The sequence below is a fragment of the Siphateles boraxobius genome, unplaced genomic scaffold (assembly GCF_051911475.1).
Source record: "Siphateles boraxobius isolate OS27281-9 unplaced genomic scaffold, OSU_SipBor_1 6, whole genome shotgun sequence".
In the NCBI taxonomy this organism is placed as follows: domain Eukaryota; kingdom Metazoa; phylum Chordata; class Actinopteri; order Cypriniformes; family Leuciscidae; genus Siphateles; species Siphateles boraxobius.
Window position 1 is genome coordinate 14,542,807 of NW_027509186.1, and position 14,738 is coordinate 14,557,544.

The following is a 14,738-nucleotide window of genomic DNA, read 5'->3' on the forward strand; positions in this document are numbered from 1 at the left end:
ACACCCCAAAACCCTCAAAACATGTAAATATTCAGTCAAACCAGTTTCTAAACTAAAAGTCTGACTGAATCCAAACTGAGAATTCAGATTCTAAACCTCACTGAATTTATCCTAAATCTAAATCTATAATTCCAATTTTGAAGTGGACAAGTGAACAAGTGTTGGACAAGTGAACAAGTGTTGAACAACAATCTTAAATATCATCCTGCAAACCTAAATTTAACAGTTTCAACTGATTCTAAACTTGCTTCAAACTCCCCAAATAAACTTCCTAGTTGAGAAAAGTTGAGAAAATCTCCTCAGTGAAAGTTTCTCTGTGAGAATCGAAAGGCCTGGTCCTGTGCACGCAGCGGGCGGCCTGAAGCGCAGCAGTCAGCGCGTGCCGTGATGCATGAGAGTGAAGGTGGCAGCGTGGAAGATTTCATACACTGCCCTGCACTGCTCTCCTCTGCATTACTGCCCTGACGCGCATGACGGATGCGCTTTGGAGTGCCGGGCAGTCTCTCTGTCTTCAGAAGCTCCGCTGCGGCTGAGCCTCATCCATTTTCATGACCAGGCAGAGCAGCTTTTAATCTCACTGTCTTCTCCACAGTCTCTCGTTCGTATCAGGCACACGCAGGAGCGAGTCCCGGACCAAAGGGGAAAAACTGCAGCTCTGGGACTTGATTATTCAGGAAAAATAGTCTTAGCTGAATTTCATTTATATTCTTTACCCCTCTCTCACCATGTGTGTGTGTGTTCTTATCTGTTTGTGTTGTGTTGAGTCATTTAGCCTTGACACAGATCCTTTCTTATCTAGGAGCTGCCGAGAAACAACTAAACGAGGGCAAGGTGAAGTCAATGGATGAAAGAGCAAATGACACTTTCTCAAACATGATTTTGTGGACTGAAGAAGTTAGTGGATTGTACAAACTGTGTTCTGCCGAGTCTGTTGACTGTCAAATGGAGAGAAAGATAAAGGCCAGGCCGCCATCCACAAACAACTATCTCTAGCTAGAGAAATTGTCCCTGGCACTTATTGCACTTTAGTTCTCTTTCTGACTGGCAGTCTGTGCACCCAGGGCAAATGTGACCAGTGCTTCACTAAAGGAAAATATGACACTTGACTCATTACCGTTTGTTTATTTACATTAAGTCCAAAATTAATTGGCTCAACATTACTGTTTGTTTATTCATTTTTTTCACAAATTTTTTTTTTTTTTTTTTAGCTGGTCAGGTTAGGATACCAACTGGCAGGCTTTAGGCAATTTTTTTTAGCATTTAATTGAATATAAATTAGGATATGCAAACCAGATGATTTAATATTTTTGTCCATTTTCCTGGAAGAGAAAGAGTGCACATATATTCAACTTCTAGGAGTAAAGCAGCATACATCAATACAGCATAAAACAGCTAACTCGTGTAGTAAAAGTCCGGAAACTGATTTCATTGGGTCTTTAAATAAAAAAAGCTCACTTGACAGGCTTGCTCCACTTTTTTGGAAGCAATCCATCTGTGACTTGCAACTCAACAGGCTGTTATCAGTCAGTGCATGTGCAGAGCAAAGAGTTTACAATATGTAGGCTATAACTGAACTTGTCAGCAAGTCCGGGAATGTTACTTGGAAAAAAATACATACATTTTTTTTTATATAATACTGAGTCTTTGGAAATATATAAAAGTTACAAACTGAAACTACCTTTTCAAATAAGATCCATGATCAAACTAAGATTTAGCTAAACTGTGGGGAAAAAGAAAGTGAGTGTAAATTCTAGAGTGTTCTTATTAGAACCACAAGATAAAAAAAAAAGATAAAAAAGGTAAAAAATTAGGCCACATAATTATTTAAAGTCCCCATGTAGTCAATCATTTTATCCCTTAAAACTCATATTTGAACAACAAAATTAATTATGTAAACGTTTTTTCCTGTGAAAAAAAATTATTCATGCCTTAAAATAGCTCAAATGCAACTCTACACCCTTGCTTCATTTAGTATGCGCGGTTCAATGAATATGCTAATTAGCCCCGCCTCCACTCAATCACACCAGCTCAGAATACCTGATCTACTTGGTCCACTTTACTCTAGAAAACGCTGCACAATGGTATCGCTCTTTACAACGGAGAACACATAACGGTAATTAATATGATTAGCCAAGGTTAGCCACATAACGGCAATTAATATGACAAGGTGGCTTGACTACATTATCAAACAGCTAATAATGTGTTGCTAATGTTACACAAACTATCTTCCTGTTCGTCATATCAAAGTCAAACAGCTGCCTTCTAAAATATCAGCATCCTAAGAAACGCTTTGAACAACTCATAACGCCAGTGAAGAAAGGCATATAGTTCATCATAACATCGTAATATACATCATCCACCTGCTATATAGCTAAATCTACCCGATTTTTCATATCAACAGAAAAAAATACCGGGATAACCTGGCTTCTCTTGAGACTCCCCTGACTCGCAGCATAGTTAATGATATGCTAAAGCCTGCCGCACGTTGAGATGGTTGGTTACAGGGTAGTTTGTAACGTAATAAACACCAGCGATTTCAAACCATGTTTTTGAGACTGTCTTTAGTTCACTGCAGATTTAAAGAGAAAATACTCAGCAATGGTGTTGACTTATGAATTTGCACATGGTTAGTCTTAAAGCCTATTAAAAACACCACACAGACGTATAAACAACATTAAAAACTTGATTTTCACCAAAGATGGACTTTGAAACTGTCACAGCAAGTCATATTCTAATCCCAAGAACAAACAACATCAAACAAAAGAACGTGCTCCTCGCTCAGAGTCTCACATCACTGCATCCTCTTTCTACAAAATGTCATAGGCATGCTTGACTGAGAGCGAGCCAAGCAAATGAAAACGCTTTTGGTCTCATTCCCCCGAAGCTCTTTTCTGACTCTAATGTATATAATCTCCCCACTTTGTGCTGCTTGTGACATTTTCATTGATAGAAAGTGCAAAAATACAGCTTGTGCACTGCATCGTATTCCCAATTCAACAGCCGCTTTTAAATGTCATTCATCCGAGCTTGCCTTTACAGCCATTGGTGGCGTGAATCAACAAAATTACTGTCAACAAAAACTGTGAAGGAGAGAAATACATTCCATCCTTTTTCTGTCGCACTTCCTGAGCCTGAAACAGTCTCAGTGTGGTGTGACGTACCGTTTTTTTTTACCTGCAAAGGAACTAATTATCAATTATTAGATGGATTTGGCTGATTCTCAGAGGAAGAGGCAGGTTTAGAGAGTTTAAGTGATACTCTAAGTATAGCAGCAGTGGTGTAACACTATCCGGCTTCTCATGCTGAGATACTCAATGCTCTTACTGCCTGATACTACAACAATGTCAGCAAAGTGCCCACACGCTGACCCCCGACTTTAACCCTCATTATAGATTCCCTACACCCTCCGCTCTCTCTCAACTCGCCCTTCCTCTCCTCTCTCGCTCCAGCTATCCGTCACATTCTTTCTCCAAAAGCCCATCCTTGTTTTAATCTGAGCACTAAACTGAGAAACAGTCACACATCCTTACATGCACAAACACTCCCTGACTCCAGTGTGGCTGCTTTGTGGTTTCGAACTGCGTACGCATCATTACCGCAGGCCTCTCTTCGAAAATCAGGCACAATTACGACAGCGACGCATTACAGCCTAGACAAGTAGTGCAGAACAATTCCATTTAAACCCGACGCTCCATTCATAAATACCCCAGATCAGACCCACCTTTAATTACAGCTCACATTCAATTATGTCAAGCCTGTCAAACACACAACAAATTTAAGAAATCAAAGCATCCGGAAGAAAAAGATCACAACCATTTCTATAACATCATGATTATTTCTCCAACACAGCAATGGAATTAAAAGGAGATTAAACAGAGATGTCATGCTCCGCAGATTTTGCTCCATAGCAAAATAACCAAGTAATCTAACATGCATCTCTCCAAGACTTTCAGATCAAATCTGAAACTGAAATTTGAAAAATTCTTTATGAGAAACAACGGAGACAAACTCTATAGAACATAATGGCCAAAATTTACTAACAGTTTGAGCCAGCAGAAACCCTTTTTTGGCGTTAGAAAACTACAGTCAGGATTTCCTAAAGACACCCAGTGAAAAATTAGAGCTGAAAAGGCATGGACTGGGTTATTTTTGTGGCTGACCTTATTGAATAAATATTTGTAGGAGTTTCCCTTTCAAACACAATATTTATGGGAGGAGAGTATTTAAATGAATCACACAAGGTGATTTACTAAGGTTTGCGCTCGTCAATTTACTGGTATTTGTGCCATTATTTACCGCCAAAAAAGCATGTTTTTAATGTTTCTAATTTGCGCTGCTCTTGGTTATTATGGAAATGATCCGGCTGCATCTGTGTTCTTTAATTTGCATGTCGTCAGTAGATCACGCACAGAACTTTCCACTCCCGTCTGCGCTTTTTTGGAATTGCACCCTCACTCTAATTCGCCCTGTTTAGCAAATCTGTCCCAATACCTCTTAAGAGATTAAGGAGCAACCTCCGAGCAATTAATGGTTTCCAGCTCATTATGAAAATGACACATTGACGTTATATTGCAAACGTACTGTATTAGCAGACACACAGATACACTTTAGTCTGGGTTTTAGTTTCTCCTGACGCTGCAGAACTGAAGCTTCAGTGTACAGACAGAGAGAGCGGTGTCTTCAGAGCCACAAGGGCTCGCTGACAGGCAGGTGCACGTCACCTCCACCAGGGTAGCTTGGGAGTGGGGCATCATCTTGTTCTATATTCTACATATTCTATGTCTACAAACTTAACCGAGAGTTCAGAACCAGGATAATAGCAGAAAACTGGGACGTGGGAACATAGGGACAAGAGCATTGCCTTAGAGCTTCAAGGACAAAATACTGCAGCCTAGAGTAAGCATTTCTACTATACTGTATCTTATAAAATCATTTTCTGAAGAAACAAGTGACAAGAGACCAACCCAAACTCTAGATATTGCTCAGGTCCCTCCTTCAAATTTTCACCTGTTTACGGTTTGCAATGCAAAAAGCGTCCAATCGTGCAAACACACATCACTTATGATCTCCTAAACTAGAATAAAACTTCTCAATCTTCCGGTATAGTCTATTCTTAATCAAAGCATAATGAAAACAAGAACCACCACAGGTTTGTCCAGTTCTCCCTAACTCTGAGCCCTATAACTCCTCCTCACCCAAGTCTCCATTCTCACCCCTCCCTCCTCAAGCAGCATTAATCACCCCGGCACTTAACAGAACCAAATGAGTACGGTCATTCAAGCCCAGGACAGCTTTGTTACAAACACAGCCTTTTCTGAATGCATCTCCACAGCCTTTTTGTCTGCTTGGAGAGGGCTGCTCCTCAAGAACCGGCTCCTCCTTCCACCAGAACGGCCGGATTACCTCTCACGGGCCAGTCAGACCGGGAGAGAGGAGGGTTATGGGGCAAACGGTTCACCGAGGTGATTCATGGGCTCTTCCAAAAAGACCTACACCCCTCTTACCCTCCAAAAACTAAGGGCCATGCCTTCAACCAGTGCCTAGCAACCGGCAGCTGGGGCGCAACAGAAATGAGGAAGGACAGGGAGTTTCTGAGCTGAATTGGGCTAGACTAGCAGGCTCCATGGAAGATACAGGGACAAAAACAGGAGACAAACAGCAAGAGAGAGAAGTGCAGAAGCTGGAAGGACAAAGGCAGAAGCTGAAGCCTGACTCAGCCCCTTCATCAGTCACTGTTACATCTACGGGCCTTATTCTTCTTAAAGAGCTCAAACAAAAAACCCAAGCAAATACCGCTAAGTGTGAAACGGGGCTTTCGGACAAAGACGCTCTTGACACAGCTAATGTAATGTGTATGTGACTGTCTCGAAGACAAATATGAACTGTTCATGTCATGAAAAGAACCTAAATACAACCAACGGCAACTTCTAGTGCAGTTCGCCTTATCTTAACACATCGTAAAATATAATTAAGTGTATTAATTTATTCCCTTGGACAGACCAATTTGACTACATCAAAAGTCGTTCGTTTCACGCCACTAACAATGTCTTCATTAGTGATTAATTAAAAATCCAACACCTGATTAGGTGTTCAATGCCGTTTGCTTGGCTATTAAATATCAGCCACTAACGAATTTTGAGAAGTGATTGGCTATCCAAACTGTTACATCCTTGATAAATACAACTGAACTGAGCAGTTTATGGAGCTTAGGAAAAACAGAGAAAAGACACGAACAGATGGTAAAATGATGTTTCAAATCTAACATAAAGCATATAAGCCTCTGTGTTTTACTGGAATAATAATCTGTATGTATATTTTAAAAGGCAGAATGGGCTAAGCAAGAGGATTTAATAAGTCCGAACACAGAGATATCAGAAGAAGATGCAACTAATAACACCAGTTTAGAAGTTAATATCCATTATGAAAGCTCTTCGGCTCTTCGGTAATTCTTTGCAAAAACAAATACAAAATGATCAGTTTGTCATTCTCCAACCCTATGTTTCTCATTTGGGGTCCGTATGTGCAATCTTTGCGCCACGCCTTGCACATCCACTGGTGCTTTTCACAGCAGGTGTCACTCCACATTCTGGGACTACTGTGACAGTGGCACCTGCTGTGGAAAGCACTAGTTGGCACCTAAACACACTGCTTCAGAACTAGAGGTATAACTCTGACCTAGACCTAACGCATTTTTATGACAAATAACACCAAACAAGTACAAATAATTTTCCATAGCAACATTATATTCTTATTCAGAATAAAAACTACTTTTACATTGCCATGTGATGCCAGTAAAATGGCCCAAATAATACCCCACACTCTTGACATATAATAAAAAAAAATATTTTATATATAATAATTGCTGTATGTAGAAAAAGAATCCGCCCAAATAATTATAGGTCAGGTACCTATATAAAATTAAATTATGCATTTAGCAAAGGGATTACATGACCTGCAAAATCTCATAAAACTCAAAAATCTCTTCTTTGAAGTTAAAGCTCTCTATTAGAGTGGATCATAAAAAGTAACTCACCATCCACTTGGTTAAAGTATACTAATCCACAGAGTAAAAGGTGTGTTAGAGGACTCATTCTGTCATAGTCCACATCCACTCTACACCTCAGTTCTCAAACACTGGACAAGTTTCCCCTCTTTTAGTATTTGGAGTACGTAGGAACTCTTAGTTGCCGCTCAGATCCAGCTGAAATGTCACTTGAGTATTCGCTGGGCTCATGGTGTTTATCTGGATGAGGAATGAGATCCACGCGCACCGGTGAGCGTTGAACTAGTGTTTGTCAGCCCGTACTTTATACCATGCCTTATATATCTGACTAAAAAAAAAAACTTAAAAAAAACAGCAGAACTGAGCCAGAATAAGCGACGTGCACGCGATCCGTCCAAACACGCGCGTGGAAATGTTGCGCGCTCCGGTTCCTTCAGGAGCTTCTGAAGAACCTTGCAAATCGCTTCCACGATCCTCTCCGCAGTTTAAAGTATGAATATGTCCTCTCGTTTATTAACACTATATATTCCGCGTCCAGAAAGCTGTTCCAAAGTTCCGTGGTGCGCCGTTAAATCCAGCGTAAATCGGTCGGGGTGGCGCTGGCCCCGTGCAATCGCTCTGCGAGTCTACGGCAGAGTGAATGTGATGAGTCTTGGGAAGGGCGAGTGCTCCGCTGCGCAACTACAGCTCCATAACTGACACCCCTGTGCGTACAGCTCCCGGGCCGAGCCAAGACTGACGCTCATGCTGGAGGAGGAAACAGCGAGGGGGAGGATTGGAGGAGTGGTGCTGTGGTGGTAGTAGAGGAGGAGGAGGAGGAGGAGGAGGATGCTGTGGGCAGAGGTGGCTGGGGAGCGCTCAAAGCTTCGCTCAGATCTTGGCTCACAGCTTTCCGTGGTGTTATCCGCAAAGTTGACCCAAAGCGCCACACGAACGGCACCGCACCAATGCACCAGGTCACCTAGCGAGTGATACTTATCGAGAAAGATTTAGTGGGTTTATATATATAATTTTAATAATTGTGATGTTTTTTTTTTAATTATACATGTAAATAAATATATGCTATCACAGAATCTGGGATTTAAAATGTTATTATTATTATTATTATTATTATTATTATTATATAGCCTAACTGTGTTAACTATTTAAATCCTAAACTCATTTAAATACAATTTAAAATATAGAAAATATAAAATATATTTGATTCATATTTGATGACAGACAGACAGACATACATACATACAGACAGACAGACAGACAGACAGACAGACAGATAGATAGATAGATAGATAGATAGATAGATAGATAGATAGATAGATAGATTGATGGATGCAGATCAGAAGACCACCGTTCACTGAAATTTCATCTTCCAGTGTCAGCTCTAAGACTGTATAATTGGTTTTATTAAAATTTGATGAGCAATCCTGCATTAGGTGTATAATACGGTGGAGGTCAAACACACAAATCTTATTTCCATAGAAAGAATTAACTTACATATTGACGTAAAAAGTAATTTTAAAGGGAAATGTGTATGGCATTGCTTTGCATTATTAAAAATAAATAAATGCAGTTTTTTTTCATAACCTTCTCTTGATGTTATTTAGGCAATTTTGGTGAGGAATTCTTTTTATATATTTATTTATAATTTAATTTGAGAGCGAGTGTCAGGCAGGGTGAATAAATGCTGTAAAGTGCACCGCAGCTCCTCTGCACAGGGCTTGTGTCTGAGTCTCCATCAGAGCGTGGATGCACTGGATGCCGCCTGGATGCTTTAATCCACCAAAGTGGAGACGAATCTTTAGCGCCCCCTTATGGCTACAGTAAAACACAAGGCCGAATCAAACAAAGACCTCTGAGCTTCCATAGTTCCAAATATAATATGCCAGAGGAAAGAAAGAACCAATTTGTAAGCATTGACGTAAACAGCAATATTCAGATTAGTTGTCTATCAGTATGGGTTTTTCAAAGACAATTTCTTAAATGTTTACATTTAACATGTTGCATATTAACATAATGCATATTAACCTCCCTTACTGCAGCATTTGAGAGCTTTCCCAAAACAAGTCATGAAATTCTTTCATAGATAAATAATTACTGTTTCTCTAGTAAAAACCAAGCTGATGTTTTTTTAAAGGAAACTCTTCACCATCAGTGTGCATAGAAAACTATAGAATCCCATTTCAACATAGTAAAAAATAATAAATAAATAACAGGTGGATATATTACTTTAAAGCAGCAATTACAAGAAATAAAATCACAATTGTGACGTTAAATCATCATTCCATTTAAATTATGAATTTATTAACTTTTTTTTACAGATGTGAACAGGACACAAAAATGACACTTTTTTGGGGGGAACAAGACTGCACTGTGCACATTATCTCAGATTTATAGTCCTAGTTAAAAAGTGTTTTGTTTAATTGAATTCGACCATATCTGGAATTAAAGGCGCTATGAATTCAGCGTGAAACCTTGAATCAATAGCACTCAAACCTGAGGCACTGGGGCCGATATAAAAAGGCAGACCTGTAAAATCATCAAACAAGGCCTGTCTCTTCAGAAGAGCGATTGGACTTGTGCAGGCAGCACAGGGGCCGGATTCCCTCCGCGAGCGGGACGCTGGAATCCCCCGCTTTCAAACTGATTTCTGACATCAAAGCAAAATAAAAGCCCTTCTGTGGAAATCATTCAATATTAGACACTCAAAAACAAATATCTGTTCTTCTCTCATCCCCTTCTTTCAACTGCTCTCGCTCACACTCCAAACTCCTGCTGCATTTCACACACACATACACCTATGCAGTGTCATCCCAGAGCTTCTTTTAAAAGAGAGCTCTCAGTTGGTACATAATGATAGCTTTGACTCGAGAAGCATTTTCCACCTCTTCTGTTTGTTTTTGAGGTGGCACGTCGGAGCTTGCGAGGTTTTTGCTGCTGCAAAATTTCATTTGTGGTGAGTGCTGTCAATGAGCCAGATCCAGCGATCTTCTTGATAGTTTAATCCATGCTTACAAGCCTCACCATGAATGTGAATTCATTATTCCTTTGTCGTCCCGACCGCTTGCAATACAGGTAGCTTTAGAATGGTACACCATTGAACCGCTCCTATGATGTGAGGTCAATTGTATGTATAAGGAATGAAAAGGCACAAAGCTCCTGTTAAAGTAATGAACAAGAAATTGATAGCTTAAATGTTTGTTTTAGTGCTTGTACTTCTCGCCAAGACTATAACTATGTGAACAAATTTGTATAATATTTTTATATAATAAGTAGACAGCAAGAATGTATTAAAATAACTTTTGACATTTACATTGTTACAATGTTTACAGATGGTTTTCACAGAGCGTATATAACAGAGGCAAGTAAGAAGCTAGTAAAAGTTGGCGAGTAAACCTAACTCCTCTGGCCTCAAGAGGCGTGCTAGCATCTTACGTTAGAGACTTGTCTTTTGTGTCCTTGTTAGCATGCCAGCCTCTCATGCTGGAGACGGCGGTTCGAATCCCTAACGGAGCGAGTCGAGTAGGACCGGTTACATTTGGTGCCGTGACCCGGGTGGGAGTGAGGTTCAGGGGGAAAGTGAAACAGAGGCAAACTAGTAAGAGCTGGGCGAGTAAACCGAACTCTTCTGTGCTCAAGAGGTGTGCTAGCCACTTACGTTAGAGACCGCGGTCTTTACTGTCCTTGTTACTGCGCCCGCCTCCCATGCCGGTTCAAATTCCGCATGGAACGTGTCAAGCAGGACCGGTTACATTTGGTGCCGTGACCCGGATGGAAGTGAGGTTCAGTGGCTGAGTGAAACAGAGGCAAGCTAGTAAGAGCTGGGTGAGTAAACCTAACTCCTCTGGCCTCTAGAAGTGCGCTAGCGGCTGATGATAGAGACTGCGGTCTTAAGCGCCCTTGTTAGCATGCCCACCTCCCATACTAGAGATACCGGTTCTAATCTCACTCAGAGCAGGTCGAGTAGGACCGATTACATGTATCTTGAAAGCAGAAATAAATAAAAAAGCACAGAAGATGGATGTATGTGAATGTGAAAATAGCATTAAACAATATTTATGCCAGAGCCACATTCTGTAGTAAGCATGTTCAGCAGTGTTTATATACAGTAAACCAATCTAAAGTATAGTAGGCCCAGGTGGCGTCGCTTTGAGAATGCTGTTCTACACATCCATAAACAATGCATGTCTCCGCTTTACGGCTAGATGAAAGAACTCAATTTCTCCTTCCGTATCTCAGTATCCCTCTTGTTATATATCTCCATTCTAAATCTATCCACTGTATCCCCATATCTTGAAAGGTAGCCCTGTCCCTGTAGGGTGCTAAATATTGGCTGAAAGTGGATTTATTTTAATTAAAAAAGAAGAGATGTTTACCCAAGCCTGAGAGACACTTCAGAAGCTGACAGTGGAATGGGGGTGACCGAAGGAAGTGTGATGCACTATATGTAAATGCTCTTCTCTTTCATGCACACCAATAAGTAAAATTAAAGAAGCTTATATGAATGTTTAAAAGAAAACAATGCATAAAAGCAAAATAAACAAGAGTAATGTCAATAATAAGCTTGCACTGAATCTGCGACCACAATAAGAGTATTCTCAATTCCACCACAATTACTGAAGGAAATGGGCAATAAAATGGTGAAATTCCAGGCGGACCTACTCATGACTTGTGTTCATATGGTTTATTCGGTTGAAAACGTCCACACTAATTCCAAACCTTAGCCATCCAATCAAACCAAAGAGGCATAAAACGAAACAAAACGTATTACGCAGTCTCGTTACATCACATTTAAAAAATGCAAATCGCTTCAACAAAGGTTTTCAAAAAAGCTTAAAAGCAGCAAAATTACAGGCATGCTGTCAATCACGAAAATAACCCGAGATTATCATTCATATGGTTGAATAAAACCTTCGCTATTACAAGGGCAAGCTTTTCATCTAAGCTCTGCTGAAGGCAAACACACTCGCACACGTGAACAAAACCACCTCCCACATCAAATTATCCCTCCTTTCCTCTGCATGCAACCTTCTCTCCATCATCTCCCACGCCACAATGGCCACCAGCACTCCGCCACATGCTCCAGACCTTCATTTGTTTCCACCTAAACCAATCAAGCGCCTATCGCTGTCAACTCATTTGGCCAATTATGGCTGTGTAATCTTATCAACCCAAATCATCTATCAGGACCCTCCACCGGTTTTGTCTGTGGACCATCTGGTGAGGGAACCCAAAGGAAGCGGAGGTACAGTTCACCTAAAAAGGTCAGATCATTTCGCTCCTGATGGACTTGACTTTTGACATTGGCATGCAGAGACACGGGAGATGAAGAATTTATGCTGGCAAGATTTCTTCTAAAGGTTCTGAGTGACAGAATGAAGAAAATAACAAACGTCTGCAAACACTTTATTTTGATGGTACAGTTTAGACATTCTATTGACTATAAGTAACATTGCACCAACATGTTAACTAACTCTCATTAGAGAGATGGGAACCAAAATGGGTTCCAACAGAATGGGACCAAAATAAAGTGTAACCCAAACGTTTATTTATTTATTTATTTATTTTTTTACGTTTTGTTTCATTATAGATATTGTAAAATATAAAGCATGTATTGCATGTATACGTAAACATGTATATACAAGGCTCTTAATCAATTTTCTTAATAGAATAATATTTTAATTATGTCAAAACAGATATATTGCAAAATTATGAATTCATTTCATGTGTCTAACAACACCCTTTAGCCATGACCAAATTCACATACAGTATAGTAATAGTGCACTGTAACAAATGATTGTAATTGTAACTGTAAAATACTGTAAAAATGCTATGGTTTAAAAACAAGTGAATTGGTTAACTGTAATAGATATAACTTAACATTTCATGCAATTTTACAGTAAAGTACTGTAAAATGTGCCATATTTGGAAGTAAAAAAAGAGGAACAAATCATCTTATAATTTACAGTGAAAATCCGTAAACTGACATTCTCAGAATTCCCTGTGTGACATTTGGTTTTTCATTCTAATAAATATGTTTCTTCTTATTTGTTATCATTTATGGACATTCGGGTTGCATGTTTTTAAATTAAAATGTGGCGCATTATTTTAGTGTCATGGTGTTTCGCATTTGGACACGCAACCTTCTACAGTATATATTAGTATTTACCTCAGCTTGTGGAAAAGCTACTTGTGAAGAACTAATCAAATGGAATTTTTCTTTAACCCATCGTGTTATTAAGTTGGTTATCAGTATATGTTAAAGATACAAAACAGATTTTAGTAGCAATATGGCCTTGCTAGTCCAGCTGAACAGGGCTTTTGATTATTTACCTTTAATTATTAAAATAGTACAATTTACAGTATGTTCTGTAAATATGTTTACATTGTTTACTGTATTATATGCAGTCAATTATTTGACTTATTTTATTAGCCAGAGCTATTTTCTTTTTCTGTAAAAAGTCCATCCTCAGAATATAAATGTATGGTTTACTGAGTAACACTGGTTTGGCCATAAGGCCAAGGAATATTTAAGGTTTAAATGAATTACAGGACCCCACGGTCTCACCATTTATCTTGATAAAGGATCAGATGGAAACAATACTGGCTACCCCAGTCTACCCCACTCGCTCTCATCTCTTTCTTAACTCTATCTCCCTTTCATTTCCTCTAAAACAGTTCGGGACGTCTGGGATTTCCTAACATGTCTGACCTCTCTCTGGACTACCCCTAGGTAGATAGCCTGACTAAAATACAACAATTTGATGTTTAAACTACAAAACTCTGGTAAGTGATATGAGGAGGTTTTTAATCTCGTTCTCAAATTATGCATGATCATCACGCTCCGATAATATGTAGAGTTCATGCAACTCACTTCTGACTCAAATTGTTTCTGTTATAATGAAAAAAACAACAACATTGCATTAAGTTAGAAAAAAGCACAATGGGACTTTTTTTTTTTTTTTTTACTAGTGGTCTCAGACCTTTTGACCCCACTTTACATGTTTGCTCTCCTGCATGAATCATAAATCATTGACCATAAATCATTGATCATAAAGTCTAGTGTAGCCACCACTTTTGACAAATATAAATGAGATGCATACATCCAAAGCTTTGCTTTCAAATTTCATATAAATATCTCTGAGATTTGGTAAGTTATCATAGCTGTTTTTCCTGATTAATACAAACCACAAATGCCCTCTCATCATTATGTTGTCATCTACACAGATCCAATCCATGCGATCAAACACAGCACTTGAGGTTACTATTTTTACTAGCTAGCAGTAAAACAATGCAGAACAATGAAGACACGAGCCCTAGACTAAAATTACGACCTCTCAGAGTCCATCATCCTGATTAGCACATGCTTCCATCACAGCAGATAACTGTGACACGACTCTAGTGTTTGCACATGCAAATCATGCGCTGCACGGACGATTTTGTCATTAGCAATAATTAGCATGGAGGTGGCTGCCAATCAATACAGCACTACCAGGTGCGAAATTGTTGTGTTGCGTCATGGATGTTACACGATTCTATGTTTATCTAGCCTCCAAATTGAACAGAAATGCAGTTATTTTTCTGAGACTTTCACTGAGTCCGACCGTACACTATATGGTAGATGTAGGTACTACATTTAAAACTTGCTTCATGTCCAATCAAAAAGAGTGTTTTATATAGTATGAATGTGTGGACTATAGATGCATCCGCCATGTTGTCACTGTCATGTGACTTAGAG

At 39.4% G+C, this 14,738-nt stretch overlaps 1 protein-coding gene across 26 annotated transcripts in view; it reads right to left on the reverse strand.

The window, feature by feature from the left end:
• robo2 (roundabout, axon guidance receptor, homolog 2 (Drosophila)) overlaps window positions 1-14,738 on the reverse strand; it is a 516,011-nt gene that overhangs the window by 195,231 nt on the left and 306,042 nt on the right. For 18 of the 26 annotated variants that reach the window (XM_077207774.1, XM_077207764.1, XM_077207761.1 and 15 more), the window contains exon 1: window positions 7,034-7,911. The exons of the other annotated variants lie outside the window; for them this stretch is intronic. In XM_077207774.1, the coding sequence (XP_077063889.1) occupies window positions 7,034-7,091 (58 nt within the window). In that variant the 5' untranslated portion in view covers window positions 7,092-7,911. Of the gene's footprint in view, window positions 1-7,033; window positions 7,912-14,738 lie in introns of those variants that run through there. 26 annotated transcript variants of the gene reach the window in all.